The 25,607-nt window shown below is 34.5% G+C and overlaps 1 protein-coding gene across 1 annotated transcript in view; it reads right to left on the reverse strand.

Annotated features, from left to right (window-relative positions):
- Positions 1–25,156, reverse strand: part of dlp (glypican dally-like) — a 203,820-nt gene extending 178,664 nt beyond the window's left edge. The window contains exon 1 of the mRNA XM_018521136.1: positions 24,622–25,156. Coding sequence (XP_018376638.1) covers positions 24,622–24,784 — 163 coding nt within the window. The 5' untranslated portion in view covers positions 24,785–25,156. The remainder of the gene's footprint in view (positions 1–24,621) is intronic.
- Positions 25,157–25,607: the final 451 nt, after the last annotated feature.

A 25,607-nucleotide genomic window follows, 5' to 3' on the forward strand; every position in this document is an offset into this window, starting at 1 on the left:
TTTTATTATTATAATTTTATTTCAATACACTGGCACTAACCAGAGCGCCTAAAAAAATTCATAAAAACATGCCTTCTTTTGACCGCGAATTAACTATACCCCTCCCTTAAATAGAACATTATTTTCAAATTTATATGATGATTAAATAGAACATCATTTTTTAATTTATATAATGATTAAATAGAAATCATTACACGTGGAGAGCTCGAGATAGAGACAGAAAAATTTATATGATGATTAAATAGAAATACATATCTCCAGATGCGAAATTACCAAAGTAGTTGGTGAGAATATAAATTATGATACATATTAATAAGATTGATGAGAATAAGAAGTGCAATTTTCATCAGTAAGAATTGATGAGAAGTACAAAAAGAAAAGAATACTAAGATAAAAAATGTAGTAGGTAGTACATTCTTACATTTCGCAATATTTGAACGAAATAGTACCCTGGCACGATTTTCTTTTTCAATCTTTAACGATTTCGGCCGGCGACTCGGCGAATCGAAAAAAAATTTTAAACGGAAACAGTCTCGAAACGATCTCCTCGCAAGCAGACATTTTTTCTGTTTGCTCGTGTCTAAACCGACCCCGGGAAGTGCTCGCGCGAGTAACGAGACTCTCGGGTCGCTATCAAATTGGTGGGGCAATTTTCCAGGGAAAGTACCCGGTCCGTGATAAAACTCTCTGTTTACCGACGCCGCCGACTTGAGCTCTCCCGTGTAATCCCGAGCACGTTTTTTTCCGATACCGTCTATACGTGCATCGTGTGTAAAGCAAGTTCCGTCGGGCGTCATTTCGACGGTAGGAAGGTAGATTCAACGGTGTGGCGCGCAAAAGGGACCTGCGAGAGGGGCTGTGTGCAAAAGGGATGAAGGTCAATAAACTTTCAACCACGTTTTCTCGCCCTATCCCGCGTCGTTTTGCGCGTCGTAAAGCACGTGTTTCGTAAACTCGTCGTAAAAGCAAGGCTTGACTGTTCGGACATAATTAATGTCGAGAAACGTACGACACACCGATTGGGATAAAACCTCGGATAAATCCGTATAGTTTACAGTTACAAAAAATTCGATGTACACGGGTCAATCTTACTTTCGATTTCGTACAAAATTTCTAACTGCAGACTGAAGAAAATAATAATTTTTCCTTGCCTTGAATCAACGACTGTTGTGTCTTGATTCCAACTGATCGAGAACTGAAGTTATAAATCTAGATATCGGAAACTTCGAATGTTCCCAGCTTTATTCACCTGTTTCCTATATATAGCATTAACACAACACTAACTTCGAATTTTATGTTTCCCCGGTGAGATTCTTTCGCGAATTCTTCAAGTCTCGGTGGACTATATGGCACAGACGACTCCATCGCGTTGAGTATTTACACGCGCCTAAGGTATCATCTCTCTTCGTTTATATACGCACGGCAGCCGGCATAATTTTAACTTTTACGACGTATCCCTCGTATTTCCCCTGCAAGCCCCACCGCGTGTATAACATAGAAAATATTTCTTTGAGATTCGCATTTTCATCATATCACCATATAAATCTCTTCTGGATATACTTGATAATTTTTTCCTCTGTATTGCTGTCATTTTGTATTCGTTACAGCGATAAATATCACAAAAATATATCGCAACAATCAAATATCGCGATCTTATAATTATGAAATCCTAATTTATTAAAAATGAATTGTTTAAAACTCATACTCACTGCGGCCATTTTGGATCGTGACGTGAGAAGCTTAAAAAAGTACATAAACAAAATTTTTGCAAACTGCATATTAAAATGTAATTATTTGGTAATAAAACAATATTTACAATTTCGATAAATTTGTAAGATATATCAAATATCCCTTGTATTCTAGTAGTCGATAAATAACCATATATTTAGAATCGAATTGTATCTAATCAAATAACGAAACAGCCTATAGGTATAACAGCCGTCAAATTGAAATAAATAGAATTTTATTCTATTCTAAAATAAATAAAGCGTTTTTTATTTTACAAGTGTTTTCTATCAATATGTAAATATTATTTTATTTAAAAAATATTTGTATTTTAATATATTTTTTGCAAGAATTTTCATTATAAGTTTTCTTGCCTCTGACGTCATCAATTTAAATATTCATCACATAATATTATCTGAGTAATTCGCAAGTCGTACATCACAAAATTATGCAAATAAAAGAAGAAAAAATATTACAATCTATTAAATTCCGCTCGACACATTTTTGTTAAAGAAAGGGCTTGAATATTTGTATTACATTCTACGAGAGGTGCATTCGAAATCGTTCTCACTAAATAAGACAGTCGGCTGTCAGGCTAGGAAGGCTAATTTGCTGGATCACGAGCCGGCTAATCCCCGACCCGGATCGGGCATCGCTTTCGTATTATATGAATATACCTATCCTGTGTAAGAGAACCCGGCATTCATCCTATGCCTGCCTTTCTACCGGAGGCTTAGGGGCTTAGAACCGTATAGTATGCCCAATTTCCACTAGAAGCACTCATGCGATCTCTATTGGGGAAACTCGTACGATATCATGCATGCAAACTCGCTTTGGCTTGACTTAATTGAGCTGTTTGCTTTGAATAGGCTATACGTATCACGTCGTAAAAATCTAAAAATTCTATCACAATACAGCATAGTTCTATCTGTTCTATCATTCTGCAGATATTTGCATCTTATTAAGAATACTATTAGCAAAAGATCCCGCTTATTAAAAAGTACTGTACCACATAATTACTTTTATTTCAAATTTTAAAGTTGTTCGAGAAAGAATAAATAAAAAACAGCTAAACTATAAAAAATTTAATTAAATACAGATCTGAAAATAATTTTGTTAAACTATGAAAATAATCATATATAACGATCAAGTTGATTGTTGGAATGTTGAAATTTTTTGCAGCACTGCTCATCCTGCTTGAATTTTCTACATAATTATTTGATGGACCAATAAAATTATTTTCAGATCTATATTCTTCCTGAATCTCGTTCAGCAAAATTGTTCTTCCCCCGTGTAAAATATTAAATCTTCTAAAAATAAAAACACCTTTTTTCCCTTTCGACAATTTATCTTTTCGCTTTTGTCCAAACAAATAGCAGTCGGCCCGACAATTAACACGCAATTCCCGCGAGTTTGGTGCGTAACGACGAAGTCGGCGAAATCTCATTTTCAGGCACTCTCGTCGCGACAATAAGCCCTCATCTCGCGTCGGCTTTTAGCAAGTTTCCGTGGCGGAGAAACAGGACGAAACGCAGTGCACAGAAAAGGACGTTATCCTTACACACACATATACATATAATACATTTACAGCAAACTTGCGTAGCAAATCGCGCAGTGATATGCGTTATGAAGAGAGACGAGAGACCTCGATATAAGGCCGACGACGAAGTCGTCGGTGAGCACAGATGCCACCGTTAGAAAGACCGCGATAGCACCGTAATGTTAACGTCGAGAAAGGGTGAGACCCCACCCCCTCCTACCCTTCTTTCGGTGACGGACAATTCCCTCCCTCCCTCCCATTACTATAATGGAATAAGAAAGGAAAAAAGATTAAAAAATTTTAAGAGACCGCTAGTGCCATTAGGAATAGAGAGGGATAGTACAATGTAGATGTATGAGATGTAAAGTCTGGCTGTTTGGATAATTAATAAATAGACATCATATTTTAGATTGTATCACACATTGTAGCTATTGAAGCTAAGTAAGATCGATCAATCTCTCTCTCTCTCTCTCTCTCTCTCTCTCTCTCTCTCTCTCTCCCCCTCTCTCTCCTCTCCCCCTCTCCCCTCCCTCCCCCCCCCCTCTCTCTCTCTCTCTCTGATGATGATGGGTAGTGTCAAGTAAGGAAAGGCGAACACTCCTGTGACGAGATACATGCCTCGAAACCCTCGTCGCGAAGTGGCGCAAATATATAGTGTAACTTGAAGAGCGCTTCAACACACGGACAAAGTGAGATCACGACGTATGGTCGTAAGGGGATGGAGAGGGAGGCCGCGTTCTCTCGTGACAAACTCGAAAGATTTAGAGTGCTGTGAAATGTGAAATGTCCGTTTACTATCCCCGGCCTTCTCGCGTTCGTCGTCTATTTAAGGAGACAATTGTGCTCCCGTTAAATTGAGAGATGGGTTGCGAGGACTCTCCGCGATGTTTCTTGAAATTTCCTCAGAGTTCAAACTTTTGGAAAATTATTATGTGCTGAAAAAATATTTCTTCACGGCAAAAAGAATTATTTCTTTGTCACACGTCTATTTGTTTCTTGTTATTATTTCAATAATTCAATTTCGATAGATCAGTTGTTTCTTACAAGGATTTATTAATTCAAAATATTTCTTTTGTCATGGCAAAAAAATATTAAATACGACAAAATTTTATTGCAATAATAATTTTTAAATAATAGTACCTAAACAAAGTATCTTTAAGATCATAATGCGAATACGCAACAAATAAATATAAGAAATAAAAATTCTAAAAGTCCTAAAAGGGAGTTGGATTTTCAGTACTTAAATAATTCGGTGTGAATTTATATAGGTATTCAGATCCAATCCTGCAAACTGCGCGCCGAATTTAATTTTGTCTTGAAACATAATTCTCACAAAACTAGAATTAATATCACAAATTAAATTGATAAGCAATTTAATAATATTGCTCATATCTTAGAAAAATCTTAATTTGATGTTAATAAGCATCTTAAAACCCATAAATAACTTTGTTGCGAAAAATAACTTTTAATAATTCTACATGTGTAGAAAAATACGCTTTCTGCAATGTAAGGTACGAAATCTTGTACATAAAAATTAAAATTTTTCTATACCGTTGCAGTTACAAACGGATTTAAATATTTAATCGCAAAGGGTAGATAAGAGAAGATAAAAGTACTCAGCCATATTGAAGTAAATATGAAGCCGGAAGGGAAGTGGGGCTACATTGTGAGTGCAACAGCTTGCCGGCAGCCTTCTTCAGCTTCCGGTTTCTATAATTTATCTCTACTCTCTGCAGACATTTACCTATGTATTTTAACCGAGAATTTCAAAGTGTCTTTTTGTCAAGGTGATAGAAAATTCATTATCTATCGCATTATATTTAATTAATATTGCAAACATGAAACTTAATATAAGCGCGTGTAAATATTGGTTTCGGCACACAATGTAGTATTAAATATAATGAACTAATTAACTTATCGAGTTTCCTCATTAATTACCAATAAATAAATGCACAGTGGTAAAATTTGAAGAATAATTTTTCACATTTCTCATCATTCTTGATAAACGCCAAATACTTATCTGCATTTTGTGTCGATTTATTTTACGCATTTAATCGGCAAATTTTGAAATACGCAACATATTTTGTGTAATTCTCTGTGCGAAGGTTTATTAAGTAGTCAATAAACCGAAAACAAAACTCGCCATTTACCGCTAATTATCGAGAATCATTGCTCTTGGTTAAATGAAATATGAATAATTCTCGACATTACTGACAAAACCGATGCATTTGAAATATAATGAACCAATCGCTCTGGGATTTTTACACGCTGTCGGCATAGAGAAGATATCACCGTACGACGAAAAAATTGAATTTGCGACCGCGAAGTAATTGTTTCACCATATTCCGCGTGAAAAAAAGCCCGGTCGCGAGAGATCAAAATTGGAATGTGCTCAAATTGGAATGTGCTCGCATTGACAAAGCGGTAACTTGTCGACGAAAAATTCAATTAGTCGTTGACGTTTATCAATCGCCATACTATTACCATTTAAACTCTCAAATTTCACGAATTTTTGTCTCCCATGGAACACATTTTGCCCAAAATGTCAGAGATAGAATCGATTTCGTCACAGTTTCAGAGTAAAATGACTTCTGTCAGAGCACCGACAACGATATCTCTCGTGTATTGTCGTCAAACCTTTTCTCGTCGCGCCGTAAAACGCAAAAACTAGAACGAACACGGCATGTAACGTTTGTTATATCGGAGCTGCATCATGGAGGGCGCCTCAAAGAAAAATCGATAAATCGTCACCTTCGCGTGGTTGGGTACAATAAAAATAAAATCAAGATAAATCACTCAGAAGAGTCTCCCCTTCTCCTTTTGTCTTTCTCTCTATTTCTCTCTCTTTCTTTCTCTCTCTCTCTCTCGTTGCCAAAGCTGAGGGCGCCTCGTAGACGAGGCCGAAGGAGTGTCTCCACCTCGTTTCTTACCCCGTTTTTTTCTCTCTCCTTTTCACGATACGTAGCACACAGCGAGAGTAAAAATAGTATTTCCCATCAATCACAGGGTCGACAAACCCTACCCGGACCAACCATATTTATGTACGTCCGGATAAATAGATAAATAAAGACGAGTAGGCTCATTTAATTCTCCCTAAATTTTATTTATGTATGACCAGCAAACCGCCGCGCAACTACGATAAACAATGCGCGCGTGTTTGTAATTCTACTCGACTGCTGTTGTAGGATTGCAACGATGCATTTATCTCGGAGATAAAATGTCAAACAGACTATTTTGGAACGTGCCAGTATTTGTCACGCAGAAAAAATGTTACGGTTGCTACAACTGGAAATAATGATAATTTTCGACCATCAATATATATGGTTGTGATAACCGTAAGATGGATATCTTTACAGCCATAACCGTTAAGATATGCCAATCTTATGATTATCACAATCGTACTATAGTTCTTATATCCAAAAAATGTATTGATGGGCGACTTTTGGTCCTGGTAAACGTAGCCATTTTTTCCGTGCAGGTATTTGTTTCGATGTAAAAATTATTCTCCAAAAAGCTCTGTGTGAGCTACATTCATCTCGTAAAACGACTAAAAGATAGTTTTATAATTTAGTAAGAGAGGGTGGGGGGGTTTAGAATTTATTATTTACAAAAATATAGATTCGCATATTTGTTAAAAACTAATTAAATTTTAACTAATTAAATTTAAATAATTCCTTGTAATGGAAAATTATTCAACAAAACTGAACAGAAACGTAGCTTGATTATATTAAATTATTATTTAGTTATTAAAAATTGCTTTTTTAATAACTAAAGAATCAGAATGAAATAAGAGATTATATATATGAATATATTATTAAAAATCTAATTAATAAATATTGTGAGATTATCTAGAATATTAGTAATGTATTAATATTTTAAATTTTAAATTTAAAACATATAATATATTATTGACTTGCAGTAAAAAATATATTTAATGAACACTAGGGGGATTTTCATAATTTAATAATTCGCGAAATTTACTTTATCAGAGATTAATTTGATCGAACAATCTTGCGCATCAGAAAGATCTGACTCTGTCACAAACTTGCATTTTCCAAGTATCAAATGAAATTACAAGCCTGGCTGTACATGACGTCGCGAACATGACACGATTATTTTGTGCAACTTGTCGTCAGACCATCGCTAATCTAGAGATGAATCTTATTAAAGGATCCTATCTCGCACTGTAATCAGGTTTGCATGTATATATCGTAGGCAAAGTTTCTTCAGAAAATGCCGAATATAAATCAACAACTATAACTAATCACGAGACTACTGTATCGATGTACAAAAAGCGTCTCAATCTTCATATAAGAATTATATTGAACGACATCTCATTACTGAGAGCAGCATCATATCTCGATCGGTATTTGTAAATTGCATGCCAGAAAATAATCACGATAATATTGTAACAAAATTCTAAAAAATTAAAGCTATTACAAGATAAGATACTCGCTGCAATACACGATGAACATAAATATCCGATTTTTTTCTGGCAATGTAATTTCCGTTAGTTATGTCGAAGAGAAAAAGCTCTTACTAATTTTCAAGTAAACTTTTTAGCAATTAATAAAAACTCCGACACAAAATATCCTGAAATTTTTCTTTTTTTGCAAAGTACTTCGATATCATAGTGACATTCTATTCTAATGTTTGTAAAAAGAATTATTATCTTTCATCTGGCTCATACTTTCTCTCTAAATTCTTCAGAATTGAATCTCACTTTAAACAATAAAAATTGAGCCAATCTTGAAAAAGGATAACTCAATTTTCAATCTTTAAGATTCATTCTTTAGAATGAGATTCATTCTAAAAGTTTTACAGAGTATAATGGCTATTCTACAATGTGCTTTTTGTTTCCTGTTTCTTGCTATTTGTCTCTTGCCTTCTTGATCAAAAAAGCGAGAGACAAACAGAGACAAACAGCAAGAAACAGGAAACAAAAAGCACATTGTAGCCATAAGTATCTTTATTCTATTATATATTATAATTATCTTTATTTGCAAACAATTTGGATTGATCATACAAAGTTTCCCAGATTTATAACGATCGCGTTTCCACATATAATCTAATTAATTCGTGTTCTGAGAGACGCATTCTTGACTTTGCATTCACAACGTTATCACGAGCATCACGACGCGACTACATAATGTAACTCCGTCAAGCAACTGCGGTAATTAATCCAGCGGCAGGAGTTACATGCAGGACACCGAAAGGGACCGGCTAGCAAACGCGGGTGCAAGACGACGTAGGTACTCGGTGTTATGCATCGCGTCCGCGAAATCTCTCAACGTTATATGCGCTGTTACCATTCGAGACACGGGTGTATCACGTATACGTACGTGTACAAAGCGGACAGTCATATATAGGACTGCTACACGGAGCGAAACTCATCGCATCGGATGAAGCAAGGTGAGCTGGTTTCCAGTGCCGGCTGGGAAGAGCCCCTCCTCGCTGGTGCTGGTTATTTAAAAGTTATAACTTATAACAGCGACCATTAAGCCCGCCGCTGCTCCCACCGGCTGCATTCTGCCACGGCCTGGATATCTCTCCATGAAAAGGCTGCATTCTGCATTCCTTACCGGCGCGCGCGCGCGCGCACAACGACACGATCGAAAGCCTTCTCAAGAAAATGTATCCGATTGCCCATAACTTCCTGTCCGTGGCAGTCGCTCGAGCTTAAATCTCTTTTCCATTCCGAGACCGATCCTTCACCCTTCGCCTTGGTCCCCTTTCGCAATCGCGCAAAGGAAAGACGCGATTTTTTAAAGAAAGCGACTGCAGCGAACGATCGTATAGTTTTGCTTCTACAAAGGTTTCTTTTCCAATTGTTTCTTTTTTTCTTTCGGAATTCACAATATCGTTTACCAGAATAAGAGCAGATAACCGAGAACGTTTTGACTTTTTAGTTACTTATTTAGCGAATTCGGTCATTTGCATTATTATTAAATTCATAATGTCAAATTATATCCAATTTGAGTAATTTTTGATCATTTTTTTAGATCGGCACTGCTCTTATCCAGTACATCAGTAATAATTTGATTAAAACAATTTAGATTGAAAAAAAGGATTCAATTTCACTCAAATTTAGTTTATTATTTATTAAATGCTTACTGATATGTTTAAACTAACAAGTAGATTTATTTATGTTTTAAAAACACACGAAAGTTGAAAATAACAAAATGTTGTTTAACTCAAGCGATTGTAATTGTTCCTTTGATATCTAACAGTAGATTAATGCACTAAAACTGCTATAAAGTTAACTAAGTTAAATGTAAAAGCATATAAATATTTTGAACGCTCAATAATGATATTGTCGAAGTTCATTCACTGCATTTAGATACTTTATATACAGCTTTAATGTGCATTTAATGTAGTGCGAGTGACCGAATTCATTGTTACATTGAAGCATTTAAATGCAAGTCAAGTTAACTGTAATTCAATACAAAAACCTCTTCAAAATGAATGAAAATTTGAGGACTATTGGCACAGGTATTGTACATTTCAATGCGTACTGTTTTGGATCTTTACGTTCTCAAAGGTCTCGAAAATCTTATTATATAGGTATAATCTAATATAAACAGAGGCTGCACTAATGCATGTAATGATGTAAACTTACTTCGAATACCTGAGTCGTCCATTAAATTTTCTACGCATGCAGCAATTTATTATTCTTTCACTCGACGACATGTAAAAGAGTATCACAGCGTGAACACTAGGGGTCCTTCAAGCTTTCGCCAAATTTTGATCATTTGTTTCCAACAACACGCTGAGCAGTATCCATTATGTCACTCGCAAGAGAGTAGACTTCACTGCATACCGCCGCAAATACTGCACAGTATTATATGAAAGAATACATGTCTATCTTTTAACACGAATTATTACGAGCATCAAGTTTATCTTGGTTCCGCGTAAATAGACCTATTATATCAATTAAAAAAACGTACTTAATGGCTCGATGGGAGCGAGCTGTTTAAAATCAATTCACGTTCGAGCGATTAATCGATGTACACCGCTTTCTAAGTCCGCAATCTCTAAGCATAATATTTATCTACTCTGGTACCGATAACGCTATTCATAAATCAATTCCCAGAATACCGGCTCGTTAGCTATATTAGTGTATCACGGTTTTCTTTTGAACGCGATAGCATGTCTTTGCAAGATCAGATAACCGGTTTATCCTGGATTCGTGTGTGCTAAACTTTATTCGTCTACACCACAGTACATTATCTCTCTCATATATTATAATAATTAAACACTTTAGTAATTTAATAATTTTTATTTTCCGTAATTTACGTAATTAATCTGCTTTACAAGTAATTTGTTAACTTGAAAGGAATTTAAAAGTACGAAAAAGATATTTTTTTATCTATTATAAATAAATAAATATTCATTGTCTAGTGGAGATATTAATAACCGAATAACGTTAATTAACAGTACATGGTATAATTTTAGAATACCTTTATCAATGCCATTTCCATAATCACAGCAATGTGCTCTACAATATTCTAACGATATGTGGGTCATTCAAGAGGTAAACCGCTGAGAGCATTGCGGTGTACAAATCTGGGTATTACTGGACATTATTTAAGAGAATTGTGTATTATAATAAGCAAGTATGAGGTTATGCATTATTAGGACATTATAATGGCATTATTAGGGTATTAGGGTATTAGTGGGCATAAAAATTGGATATTACTTGGGCATTAGCGAGCATTATTAGTAGACTTTGGTGTACAGTTTTGGTTAGCGGTTTAAAGATAACCCCTCGTGGTCATCTTTATAGTATTGTAATTCGTAAGAATAAAGAGAGTTTATTTTGTACTTCGTGCATTACAAAAGAAATAAGTGGTATATCAAGAATGGACTCAGCTGGAGAGATAATAAAGAAACAAAGCATATCTAGGAAGAACGGATCTACGAGTTACAACAATATTCGCTGACAGAAGCGCAACAAGAAATGCCGACGCGATTTCATGAAATTCAACAGCGCCGTCGGTCGATAAATATTTTAATCCGAGAGTACCTGTTCACCCTCTCGAAAGCGCAAAGAAACCCGAGGGATGATTAAAGTAAAGGAAATTCGAACGTAGCGACCTTAACGCCCTGAAACAGACGGAGACCATTGCAGGAAATATAACGAGTAAGCCTGTTTCATTATACCACCGTCCGACAGGAAAAAAACTGGCAAAGGAAGAGGAAGAGAAGGAAGAGAAGATAGATCTGAGGGTGGCCGAGGGTAAAAGTATCACGGACCAACTTGTGATCGGGGATATACCTGATCGAGACTAACGGCAAAAAAAAGAAGAAAAACGCCACAATGGCCAGGGATGATATTATTTGTTGAGTCATCTTGCACGTGTCTCTCTCGAAAGGAAAAGCGATACTTATCTAACGTTAAAAAAGAAGAAAAGCGAATATATCGGTATCCATACGCTTATTTTACATACCGTAACTAGGGTTTCTCTTCATTTTCACTTTTCCACATTCTCGCACGTTTAGTCCATTGTTTAGTTCATTTTCTTTCAACTGACAGAACAAGAAAGACGAGAGCGATGAGAAAAATCGGAAGAGCCCAGTAGCTATGTGTTTATCCGGAAATGACTGAATGAATATACTTAAGCGTTCGTTCAGGTTCACTCTTTTAAAAGATACCGTAGACAACGGAATAAATTGGACGATGCATTGATACGAGCGGAACAATCGAGCAATGACAGTATTTTTCTTTTGAGAAACTTTCGAATGCATAGCTTTGTCGGAAAAGAATTTTGAATACAAGAGAAACCGTAAAGAAAACAGATAAAGCCTGGAGAAATTTCCTTACAAGGAACTATGTGCAAAGCATCTAATTTTTTCTAATATTATTAAATAGTTAACAAATGCGAATTTATGGAAATTTTATTGAATTAATATATCATTCTTAAATAAATAAAATAAAATAAATTTTGTATATACAATATCTTCGTAAAAAATGAACGAAATGTAAATTTTTAAAAAGAGTTTTAAAGCTTGAAATCTCTACTTTTGAAAGGTTACTATATTTTTTAAGTTTCTGTGAGTTTGGTAATTTTTACGAGCTGAAAAAGATGAAAAATTTTCTTTTCACTTTGGGGGTCTCTCACGTGCCCAAAAAAAATTTACGAAAATTTTCGACTACCTACAGTGAAAGCTTGAAGCTTTCCTGACAAAAAATATTCCTTTAAAAAATATTCCTATGATTTTTTGTTCCCGAGTTATTCGCGAGTTAAGGAAAGGAGCATTCTGGCTTTGATTGCTCCGATAAAAATCATATCGCAATTTAAAAAGCAGATTCTTAAAGCTAGAAACTTTGACTTTAGCGAATGATATACTTGTAACGAAAATTTCGCAACAAATGAAAAATTTAGCAAAAAAATTTTTTTAAATACGAAGAAACTTTTTCCCCGACCCAATATATCTTATTTCTGTGAAAAATATAAATATATCTCATTATTGGGAGTATTGCGAAAGGAAAATGGTACCGGAAAACCAGGGTCGCTGGTGATGTCGGAATTATAAACGAACAATCACGAGGAGTTAGAAGGTGTTGGAAAGAATAGAGACTGAGAGTGATATAAATGAGATGTACCTTCTGAGTTTTATTCGAGAACAACTGAATTTAGTCGTTAAGCGATAGATATACACAAGTACCGAGAGGTAGAACCTTCGCTTCGCGAGAAAAGAAAGAAAGGTTGAGAATGTATACATATATGTGACACGAAATAAACAGCTGATAGATAAATACTGTCACGAATTCTGACCGCGTCGATACCGAGCGTGTTTTGAACATAATAGCTGTCGACCGAAATAAGCTTTGAAATTAGCTCGACAATGAGCACAAGAATTTAATATTATTTATATGCTTCTGAAAATGCTATGATGATTTACAAGAATTAGCGCACTGAGTTTTTATTGAATTTAATCCAAACACTCATTAATTGCAAAAAAATAAAATAGATAGCTTATTTGCTATAGGAATACAATTTTATTTCGCCCGTATTTAAATAAATATTTATTTCAGTGAAATAAATATATTTCTCACAAATAAATGTTTAGGCATCTTTTTCTTAGTGCAGCCATTGGATGATTAATTATTGTTTCGACATTATCATGCGGAAAGCGTTACGAAATATAATTAATCAGACCTTCGTTTCTTTCATACAATGTATTCGGCGTTAGATTTTCTCAACGATTCATGTTAATTATTGTTGCGCAATTACATGCCTATTTCTGCAAAAAGGGAACTTAATTTTTATTAGATTCGCCGCAAAAGAAAAATTAATTTCTCCCGGAAGCGAGACTTTGGGAAAAAACTGTCGAGTCGTAAAAGCTTCCGACACTCTCGCTCGCTTCTGTGGACCACCGGACGCGCGACGTATTAACTGCATGTCAAACACGGTTTTTACGATCGCGTTAATGCGTCGCTTTGCATTTAGCATGGGGGTACGAATATCATCGGACCAGGGTTTCGAGAATGAAGGTTAAACAGAGATAATGATTGGTTCGTATTAGTTTTAATGATTGTCGTGCTGTAACATGTGTCTGGTCGCATCGACATGTTTGGAAATCGTCAACCGAAAGTCTCGCAGAAAAATTTTGTCCGATTACAACTTTTTTATCCGATTACAGCATAAAAAAATGTATAGGATGATCAATGGAATTATAAATAGTTGATCAGAGCTAAAGATAATCAATGTAAAAATGAATAAATATAAATAAGTACACACAAACGTGCAATAAAAAAATATTTATAAAAAATTATATATAGAATTTTTTAAATATAGATTTATGATATTAGCTTTACTAAATTAAAAATAAACTATATTTCTTTTTTAATAGAGGCTTTGTATCATTAATATAATCCGATCAAAAGCGAGACGATAAGAATAGTGTGTGTTTACTAAAAAAATATTTATGCTAAAGTACATTCGAGTATGATATTTCTACAAAGAAGTTGCTTGAAGTTATTTTTTACGGAATTTTTACCAATAATTTATCTTTAACGGAATGAACTACGAGCGTGTCAATAAAAAAGGAGTAAAGCACGATGTTAACAGAATACTAATTGTCAAGCACAAGCTTGCCACTATCTAAAGTATTAATTATCAACCACCCGTAGGTAGTTCGCGAATAATAAGCCATAGAATGAGAGATAGGGGGAGAAAAAGGAGAGAAAAGCAAGCGCGTTAATTATCCTGCATCGCATAGCTACGCTTTAATATACCGAACCTTGCAAGTATTCGCGCAAACAGTGCCGTAACTGTAATTTTTATAATAGCCCAGTATATGCACGATATCTTTTACATGCACAAAACAATAGATATATTTATGTATACAGAACATTTTCTATATATGCATAAATATAACTATTATATGTTTATAAACGGAACGGAGTTTCTGAATCTACTTAGAACTTAAATCTATTGAATTTAAATTTATTATACAGTTCCAGTATTTTTTTATTAATTATCTGAATTTCAACGAAGTCTAAAATTTTCCGTGCATTATCGATAATGCTATTTTTTTTTAATATTTGTATATAGAACGTTTTTTGTATGTGTAATAAATGTAACTGTTACGTTTATAAAGACAATGATTTTCTGTTTCAATTTAAAGCGATCTATTAAATTTAAATTTATATTAATCCAAGTTTTTTTTATTAATGATCTAAATTTTGATAAAATCTATAATTTTTCCTGTAAATTGTGCATTATCGATTATGTTAATCACGCGATATTACTGAACCTTATATTTTACATTAAACTGATTATTTTATCGTCAGACAATAAGACTATATACGTTCCTGAGGTATCAATGTGACACAAGGACGCGTGTACCCGCACGTGTGGTACAGTTGTCGCGATAAAACATAAAACAGGACGCCTTGGCGCTTTTTTCCTTCCCCAGATTGTCTCCGCGTCTCGCCCTCTCGGCTGCTTTTTCGCCCTCGCGAATCCAACAAAACCCAACGCAGCTTTTGCTTTCATCTCACCGATAAACGCGCCCGTATCTGTGTAACGCAGTCAGAATGATAACGAAGATAAATCACTCGGAACGGTGGTTCCTTCTCACAGTAGCGAATTTGAGAAGGTGCGGCGAGCATACGATAAATTAATCGCATTTACAAAGTTAGCATATTAATAATGTAAATCAAATATATTTGGGCGTCATAAACGTTCGCTACGTGGACGTACTTCTTATAATCAACGCATTAATGTTTGGATGCTAAATGTACCGTGAGATTACTTCATTGAGAAAAAAATACTTCAAAAAATACTCAAAAATTTATTTGTGAGATATAACGTTTATTTTATTTATATAAATATTTATTTGAATATAGCAAAATAAAATTTTATTCCTAGCAAATAAACCATCTATTTTATTTTTTTTTACAATTAATATACGTATTTAATTCGTCACGGTTAAATTGTTTTATAACCAATAAATTTCGAAGAAAACATAACATGTAAGATTTAATTGTAAATATTTCAATTTTTCTTCTCACTGTTGGCTAGACTTCCCCGATCCTTTGAACAATTCAAAACCACACTGTAAATCCATGAATAAAACAAGCACCTTCATATGTATAATTTAGTTTTTCGTGTAAACGTAACACTACATTACACATTTAAATATGTAAATCCATTTTTTATACAGTACTGTTATTTTTATGATAAACTAAAAAATGCATATAAAGGCATTTTTATTACACTGATTGTGAGAAAAAAGTCGAAATATTTAAAAGCAAATATTATTTGTCATCTTTTCGTCAATATTATTAACATTAGTTATTTAAAAAAAATGTGACTGAGACAACGGAATACACATTTCTGTGAAATCTATCTCATTTTTCTTATTAAAAAATAAAAAAACAAAATAGATGGTTCATTTCCTAAAGATAAAAGCCTATTTCGCCGCATTTAATTTAAATAAGAGACTTATTACAGTGAAATAAACCTTATAGCTCACAAATAATTTCTAAAGTATTTTTTTCTCAATGCATAATAATCGCGAAATTAATACGTTAAATTAAATATGTGCACGCGATTGCGAAAAAATATTTCTTGTCTACATACAACTGATAAATATAGGCTTTCCCGATTTTTCAAACAATTTGAAACCACGTGATGACTGCATAAAACCACGTAACTAATATATAGAGCTAAATACGATCTCCATGCACACGCAACCATAAAAATATTTTCGCTTGCCTACGTAGGACTGGTATCACGCAGTGTGCAGTAATGCTGGCTATGCGTAAACGCCGCTTATCTTCCGCTCGTGCGAACAGATACGCTGGCATTCTCTCGGGACTGATAAACGTGTTTGATTGCGACGCAGATAGTGAAGTCGCGGATTTCGCGAGTAACGCAACGCGAATACCCGCGCCTTTGCAAATACGGAGATTTTCCACTGTGCACCGTCGGTAAACGAGCGAGTACGTACATAAAAGCCGAGCGGCTTGTCATTGGCCGCCGCCATTAACACCTCACCGCGAGTTCTAAAGGTCCATAAATTAAAACGAATTCACCGTACACAAAACGTGCTAATGAAGCCGCGAGAGGGATGTACGGAGTTAACACTATTGTTTTGTTTTGTTTTTTTTTCTACTGCCCGTCCCGCAGACGATCAACGCGTTAAACGCAGCGGAAAATGATCTTGCTATTCACCGACGTTGAAAATATCTTAGAAAAGATTTCATTTAATATTAAGATGTTAAACAGCATTCGCACAGAGTTCCAAAAGTAAATTTTTTAACACAATATTTAAAATAAAAAATTATGTCACAAGTTTCAAGAAAAATAATTTATCTATTAGTCTATATTAATCAAATTGTTATTTGGATAGAAACAAGTGCTGATTATTTAAAGATAAAAAATGTGAGTCAATATTGGTACGATAAATAATAAGAGACTGTTCTTCAGATAATTCCAAGTGGCCTTTACTTTGGCAGAGAATCTTAATCTGTGATTCAATAACCGAGAATGTTCAAGTAACTAACAAGCAATTACGCGCCATTGTCGCGAAAGAACCTGAGATACGTCGAGAGAAAATCATACATCAACGAGCACAAGGAAACGTAATTCACGGCCGCGGCATCGTCGATTTTTAACGCAAGAATGTCCTTTGGAATTTTATTCATTTCTCCTGACCGTTCGGACTCCATTGGAGAAGTTCTCTCCACCCCTAAACGAACAAAGAGCATAATTCATCGGCCATAAATCCACTGGCGGTCACGTCGCGGTCCTCGCAAATCAGCTCGCCGAAGTTCGCGAAATAAATTGCGATTCCACGCGGATTGCTGGAATTTATGATTATGACGTTCTATACACGCCGGTGCTTCTCTTACCCTTCAATTCATTCTCGTCTCAATGATTATTTTGCATAATAAAAAACAGACAAAAGTAACGTTTTTTTTTATTATAATTCTCCAATAGCGCGAATAATGTGGACACTATGTAAAAAAAAATTTATCTAAATCTTTCAATCTTATTATTTAAATTTTTTCAACAAGAAACTTCACTATTTATAGCGAGATGTTTACGAGATATGAATAATAAAAAGAATAAAATTTTACAATATAATTAATGTGATTTGTTATTCAAATCTTGAAAGAAAAACTTGCAAATTATTACTAAAAAGCATCAAAAATAACATTCGGAAAATTTTATGCAAATTGCAACTCTCTCGTGATCGCAAAAATTGTAGGTGATCCAGGAAACTTTAATCATTACGTGGTGGGATGTAAATAAGTTGAAAGAGCGTAAGCTTTGAGACGGTTATCGGTGGTAAACCCCGAAAATGTGGACTAGAGTGAAAAGTAAAGTTGGTGAAAGAAAAAGCTTCGCTAATGGCGCGTCTTCCATCGGAGTTCTGCTTGATTTTGCCGCAGCTTTTATGTCCTAACGCTCTTCGTCCCCTACACAATACACTTCCTCTCCTTTAAAGTAATTTGTTCTTCTCCCCCCTCAAAGCGCTGTATTTTAAATCGCCGAGAATTCATCAAAATTTTCGAATATCAACGAACCGAGAGAACCTAATTAGCGTCGCTCTGAAAATAAAGACATAATATAATATCATAAGCGGAGAAAATCAATATTTTGCTCAGATTTTAAATTTTGCTGGATCTGAAAATAATTTGAACCATCAAAATAATTATATTAGAAATTAAAAAAATAATGCTGTCAAACAATACTGTCAAAAATTTTGATATTCTGACAATTAAAGTTTCTAACAAAATTATTTTCAAATCTATAATCAACAAAATTTTTAATTTTTCAACAAATTCATTCTTTCAATATACAATTATAAGACACAACTTTTAAATAGATTTCCAAAAAAAATATTAAATTATTTCTATATATTAAATTATTTCACAACCAAATTCAGCGATATTTAAATTTAATTCCTCATTTTTCACTCATCTTGCATAATATATTGCAAAATGCTTCTGTTATTCCAATGTAATGAACATAACTGACGTGTGGAATGATTCCTAAAGAGATCCATGTTATTTTCGTGAAAATATGAAAGTTTAAAAGAAGCAAAGTCCTTTCTAGATCATGAGACTATTACGAAAAAATAATTTCGGAGATCTTCCTCGTTTTATTACAGACCTAACCATCTTTTTATAGATCGAATTTAAAGTCCTCCATTAAAAAAATTTTCCAATGGCTCAACAGCTGGCACTCGATAATTGCCGATTACGAAAAAAAAACGAGGGATGCTGCATCAAAGGTAACGTTCAATGGTCTACGTATGCCGTAATTACAGATCGACCAGCCAATAGAAGCCTATCATTATCTATCTAATATCTATCCTTCCTTTTCGATGACGCACGATATACGCGCTCCCTAGTAAACTTCCTACGATTGAATTGCGTTTGTAAGGCGTGATCGCAATCGTCGATCGCGAAACTCGACATACAAGCAATAGGATGTGAATATTTTTTTGAAACGCTTAAATGTCGTAAAACTTACATAATACTTATATAATTCGGTGTATCTGGACACCACTATAATTCAATAATTATGTATACACTGAAAAAATTTACTAAATTTTAATACACGTTTTTTTGATAGTACCGATTATAATATAAGTAAACATTTACTTGTAGTAAATAAATATTTACTCAATAAAAAATGATAGTGAAATCAAATTAATGGTTAAAATATGTAAATTTTCTAGCTCGAGATTGCTAAGCAAAAATTAATAATTAGAAAGGTAAAAAAACACGAGCAACGTTTATTGAATTTAAATAGTTTTATTGTTTAAAAATAAACTAGTTTATTATTCTTAATGTATATTGTGATAAACTAGTTTATTTTTAAACATCTAATAAACATTGCACATGTTTTTTTATCTTTCTAATTATTTAATTTTTTCAAATTAATGGTTTTTGTAGCAAATAAACATGTTTAGTAAATATTTAAAAAAAGTTAAAAATATTCAAACAAACATTTATTAAAATTTAGTTTGTTTTTCAGTGTATGTATAGTCTTCAAAATCTCCTAATTGAAGCACAGGGCTTTGAATCCAACAACTGATCTATTATTCTCATCATTGTCGAAAAATGCAACTTAATAATTTTCGCTAGAGATTTATTATCGAAAAGAGTCGAGTTAATCTTGTGAAGTATTTTAGGATCAGACGGCTGTAATTGTACACAATTTATAGCTTCCTGTTTGGCTCTCTCCATCGCAGTCGGTATATCATAATTTACTCAGATTATTACAATTAGAAAGGAAAATTCGTATAGAAACTCGAAATTCGATACTCATGTGGATTATCGACACAAAATTTGTGCGGATAGGAAAAGAAAGAGGAAGTAAAGTGATTCAGCGTTCACCTTGCGATCAGCCAATCACACTCGATGAGGATTTCACAGTCACCGAAAGGCCAAACCCGTTTGATATGACAGACGAACGTTCAGCCGCTCGTTCCAGTGAATAAATTAAACTTTGATGTCCCAATCATCGCGCGTCGAATTAAAATCGAATTTTCGGGACGAATCGAGGAAGAGCCGGAATCAATTTCGCTCCGGTCAGCGAAAGAGAAAGAGCGAGTCTCGCCAGAAAACTCCCTCGAGTTCGCGCGAACCGGATTCTGGGAAGTCTTAAAAGCAGTCGCCGACTCTCTTTTTTTCTTCCCCTTTGCGATGCACGACTGCTCTACGTACCGCCAGGGTTATTTTTGCGGGATAACGAATTGCAGGGGCGCGTCGTGTATCACATTACGAGCAGCTCTCAATTTCCACGGTTAGCACGTTTCCGCGACACCCATTTTTATCGCCCCGCGCAACACGATAAAGAAAGTCTACAGCGATAAAGAAATTCGCGAGAAATAATATATTTCTTATGTAAAGGTTTCGCTTGATTTCAGACCGTTTTTTAGAAACTTCTCCGATATCTCGTCGAGACGCCCGCTTTAACCCGAGAATAGTCATCTGAGCTGTTTTTGCCAGCGGCAATAAAATTTAAATTGTTGTCAAATGTTAGATATTACACAGAAAAAAGACTATTCTTAAATCAACCATAATATACTCATATATAAGCAAAAATATTATAATTTTGCTTCAAAGATATCAATCTTGATTTGATTAAATTTGTTTTGATGCAAGTATTACTTTGCACTTAATTCAAGACTTGTTCAATTAAAAATCTTATATCAATACAAATTCAATACTAAAATTTTTTAAGCAAGATTACAATATTTTTGCTTATATATGAGTATATTTTGGTTGATAAGAATAGTCTTTTTTTCTCTGTGTACTTAACATATTTTCATTCCTTTTTAATAACTCTTTCTTACGAAAGTCGGAAGTTCCAAGTTCATATTTTGACTGAGGTATTAACATTTTTGGCAATAAATAATTATTTATAAAATTTTCAGATGCTTATTATAACTTCACTATCAAAATGGATGAATAATCTGATTAAAGATATTAATTTCAGCTTCAGTTTACTAAAATCCGTTTTAGTAAACTGAAAATAAGATTATTTCTATTAATTGATTTATTCTCATCGGTCTAAGTTCAATTTATAATCAAATTATATTATTCTTTACGAACCTTTAAATGTGCATTCCATCGAAGACCCATAATAAGAAATTATATTAATTAATCTTTGTTTTTTTTAATACTGTTATGTTCAGCTATTTAATGTGCTTCTTTCGTATTCTGACTTTTATTTCTACTTACTTTTTCCAGAAAATTATGAATAAATTTAGTATCCGTATAATGTTCTTAAAACTAAATAAATCGGAAAACAATGAATAATCATAAAAAGATAAGACTCTCTGATCTTCCATTTGGTTTTATACTCCTTTATTAATTAGCATTAATCAATAATATTCAATATGTTGTTATGATAATAGAGATTTTTAATTGGGATATAAAAACCCCAGATAATCGTTTACTTAAAAAAAAATCAAGTGACTATTCCCGTATTAATTAATTCAAGCTATTTAAAACTCGCAATCAAGCTGCGAATTCACAAACCTAAGATTACTTGACACATCGTTAATCATTCTATTATATAACTAGATCAAAATCGCGGTCGTTGATAATAAGATAATGTGACCTAATAACCGTAAGATCTACACCGATAAAGCAGGTTCGTATCGATCAAAGTGTAAGAATATCTACATATAATTCATCCGAACTCATTCGGAAAGTTGAGCGCGCGCTTAATACGTATAAAATACGATTTCATCTCCCAGAGAGTGAATTAAGACTGACGTGAATTCGTTAACTGCGGATATCAAGAGTTCGTCGTTTTACGAGCTCCGACCGTTCGACCATAAGGAGCATCGCTAAACGAATCAGTCCCCTAAATGCACCTTTCATTCACATCCTGCACATCAAGCGCTAAATGCAGCCGTGCATATTCCATGCGAAGATCAGGATCGAATGAGACTTTTTGCTATCAAACGGAAATTCCACTTTTTACCGATAATAAATATTTCTCCTCCTCCTCGCCTCTTTTGATTACTTTTACAGAAATCCAATTTAATATTAGACAATTTAATACTGAAACGTAGTGATTAATTATTATACTTATTTTGAGTATTCAAAATCCCGTACAGCATAGATTATTCCAGCAACATTTTAACAATATATTATAACGTTGTATATTAACAATATATATTATAATATTCCAGCAATATTGCGATAACGTTGGCCGAGTTCATCAGAATGTTCAGTTTGTAACTGTTGGAAGTTTTCTTTGCTGAGATAGACTGTTCCTTCCTTGGATTTAAAAGTATAATCCAATTAGCGCGAAGAAAACTTCCAACACTGTTAAATATCAAAGGAGCAATGGCAATCCAATCTCTCAAGTTAAATAACATTTTGTTATTTTTAACTTCCATGTGTATCAAAATCAATCCATTTCTATGAGTAGTTTCAAAGTAAGCAACGTCCATTAACGTATACATTTAGTAAATAATAATAAACTAAATTTGAGAATCAAATTTATTGCATTCTTTTGAGTTAAATTACTTAACTGTATTGTTTTAATTAAATTAATGACATATTAAGTGGAAGTAGTGGCGATCCACTTTTTAATCATAAAAATGATTAAAAATGACTCAAATTGGGTATATAATTTCATGTTATAAATTAAACAGCGAACAGTTGCAAAATAAACATTTTGCTGAAAGTGGCCATTGTAAACGTTGCTGCAAACTTCTGTACTGTATGGAGTACGAGAGAGCTTTTGATATTCAAAATAAGTGATTAATATGTAATTAGATCACAGTGGACTGTTGCTCAATGCTATAACCGAAGGTCGACTTGACGCTGTAAGATAATGATTAATTATTTATTTTGAGCGTTAAACACTGTTCATTGCTTTTAAAAAGTATTTGTATGCTAATCTACAATATGCTTTTTGCTTCCTACTTCTTGCGTTTTAGTACTTTTTACCTCTTATCTTGCTTCTTCGTTTTCTGTCGTCCAAGATAAAAGTTGATAAAGAAACAAGAAACATTTGTCGATAAAACAGTCAACAGAGAGAAAAGAATAAGAGGTAAAAAGCAAGAAACAGGAAAAAAGCATATTGTAAATTAGACTCAAAAGTATTGAATAACAATTGTTGTAGATAAAATGCAAGATGCCTTCTTTATGACTTCCCTTGGAGAGAAAAAGAGGCAAAAAGCAAGAAACAAGAAGCAAAGAGTACTTATTATAACAACAATTGTTGTAGATGGAATGTAAGATGCCTTCTGGACGTCTTTACGACTTTCTTTGGAGAAGCTGCTTTGTGTAAAAATGCTTTTAATTAATTATTTTGAATATAGAAAGCACTATTGTTTAGTGTTTTTAATAATCAAAATAATAATTAAAAGCATTGTTGTTGAGTGTTATAACCCTCGAACCACACACTGGGTCTTTCGTGCCCACGCATTAAAAATAACCATTTTTGTACTTTAATAAAATCAAAAACTGCTTTTTTCTTCAAAAATCTAAGTTACAATTTTTATATCAAAACTGAATTATTTTCTTTTTCTGGTACAGAAAGTAATTCCCATAATTTTTCTAAACATTATTTTCCAATGTTTGCATAGCAAGATAATTTAGTAGAGACCTTAAAGAATATGTGTAAATTTTTACAGAATTTTTCGAGCACTTTAAGAGCCTTAAAATCGAGTCGGACACGAATGATCCATGTGTGTCGTCCAAAGAAACCGAAAATAAGTGTGTGGTGCGAGGGTTAATACTCAAAATAAGTTAATCACTACCCTCCAGTATTAAATTCCTACCATAATTATCATAATTTAACTATAATTATGACTACAGTCACTGAATAAAAATATTTATTTTATTTACCATTTATCTTTTGATTTATGTCTTACCACATTAATTTGAAATTATAGCACATTTGTTTCATGTTTGAGAGAACCATCACATATGGTTAATTATTACTAACACTATAATATTTAGTCATAAAAATGAAGCTCCAAACTATAGTTATTTACCCATGCAATTACAATTACAAATGCTAAACATATTTCTCAGAATTGGAAAAAGATGAATAGTAAGTTACACCCAAGTTAAAGTTAAGCTTACGTTTGTGGAACCGGGAGAAGGGTAGTTCAATATATTATTTACTTCAATAGGAAAGAAACGCAACGCAGGATACAAATACAAGATTACGCCGAGAATGTAGATCTGTTTTTATTGCTGCACTCTGAACCGATGCAATAAATTGAAGTGAAACAAACGTATATTTGTTTCACTTCAACTTATCACACTGTGTGTACTAGTTCAGAAAGTACAGCAATAAAAAACAGATCGCATGCGATTTTCATAAGCAAAAATGCTGAAAAATACTAACATGAAATCGCCTCCTTCGGGATATCGCTGAGCGGGAAGCCCTGTGCCTCGAAGATCGGCCTGACACTGTCGCACTTGAGCCCGGCGGCGTTCACCGTCGTCGTCGCGACGATGACCGTCGCGACGGCGACAATCCACAGAGTCGTCGTCATGGTACTTTTCATCCTCGCGGCGACGCGACGTCGTCCTGCTCCTGCGCGCGGAAACGAAATCTGCGAGCGGGAGAGATGAATGTGAACGAGAAGCGGAGAAAGGCGGAGACGGAGAAACACACGCTAAAATCTCGACACTGCAATTCGCGACGACAACGTGCTGTCGTTGCCGGCGGCGGGATGGACGCGACGACACTGACGCGGTTCTTGCATTCGCAAACGCGTTTTCTCAGTTTCCCCTCGCAATCGCGTTTTCGGCACGACAGACCGGCGTGTATTCCTCGTGGCACCGAATCGACGATGAATGAGTAGAGGATCGTATCGCGAGACACTCCGGAAAAAATACCGACCTCTCCGTCGGCGCGAGACGCACTGACTGTAGCGTGGAAGTGGAACCGGTGGAACGAAATGTGCGCCGCGCCGAGAAACGCCGACCGACGAACGGCGCGACGGGTGCGCATGCGCGAGACGGTAACAGGTTTGAAACGGCCAGTGCGGCCAACTGGCGAGAAAAGCCTTGTGCCAACCGAATAACAAGAATGTACCAATTGAATTACGTGCCGGTAATATCGCACGGTTATCGTCTGTCCGTAAGATCAAATCAGAGAGAAACCTGAGAGCGGCCATCCCGACCCTTTTTTCTGTAATGCTTCTAACTCCCCGTACACTAGCGACAGCAACGTCCATTTTCGAGCTGGGGGAACTACGTGTCACGTCCATTTTCGAGACCCCGCGTCTCGCCGATAAAATCGTATCGTCGAAAGTGGACGTGGTACACCACAAATTATATATAATTTTATATATACGATTTTATCGGCGAGACGAGGGGGGGGGG

The sequence above is a fragment of the Trachymyrmex cornetzi genome, unplaced genomic scaffold, assembly GCF_001594075.2.
Source record: "Trachymyrmex cornetzi isolate Tcor2-1 unplaced genomic scaffold, Tcor1.1 scaffold964, whole genome shotgun sequence".
Classification (NCBI taxonomy): Eukaryota; Metazoa; Arthropoda; class Insecta; order Hymenoptera; family Formicidae; genus Trachymyrmex; species Trachymyrmex cornetzi.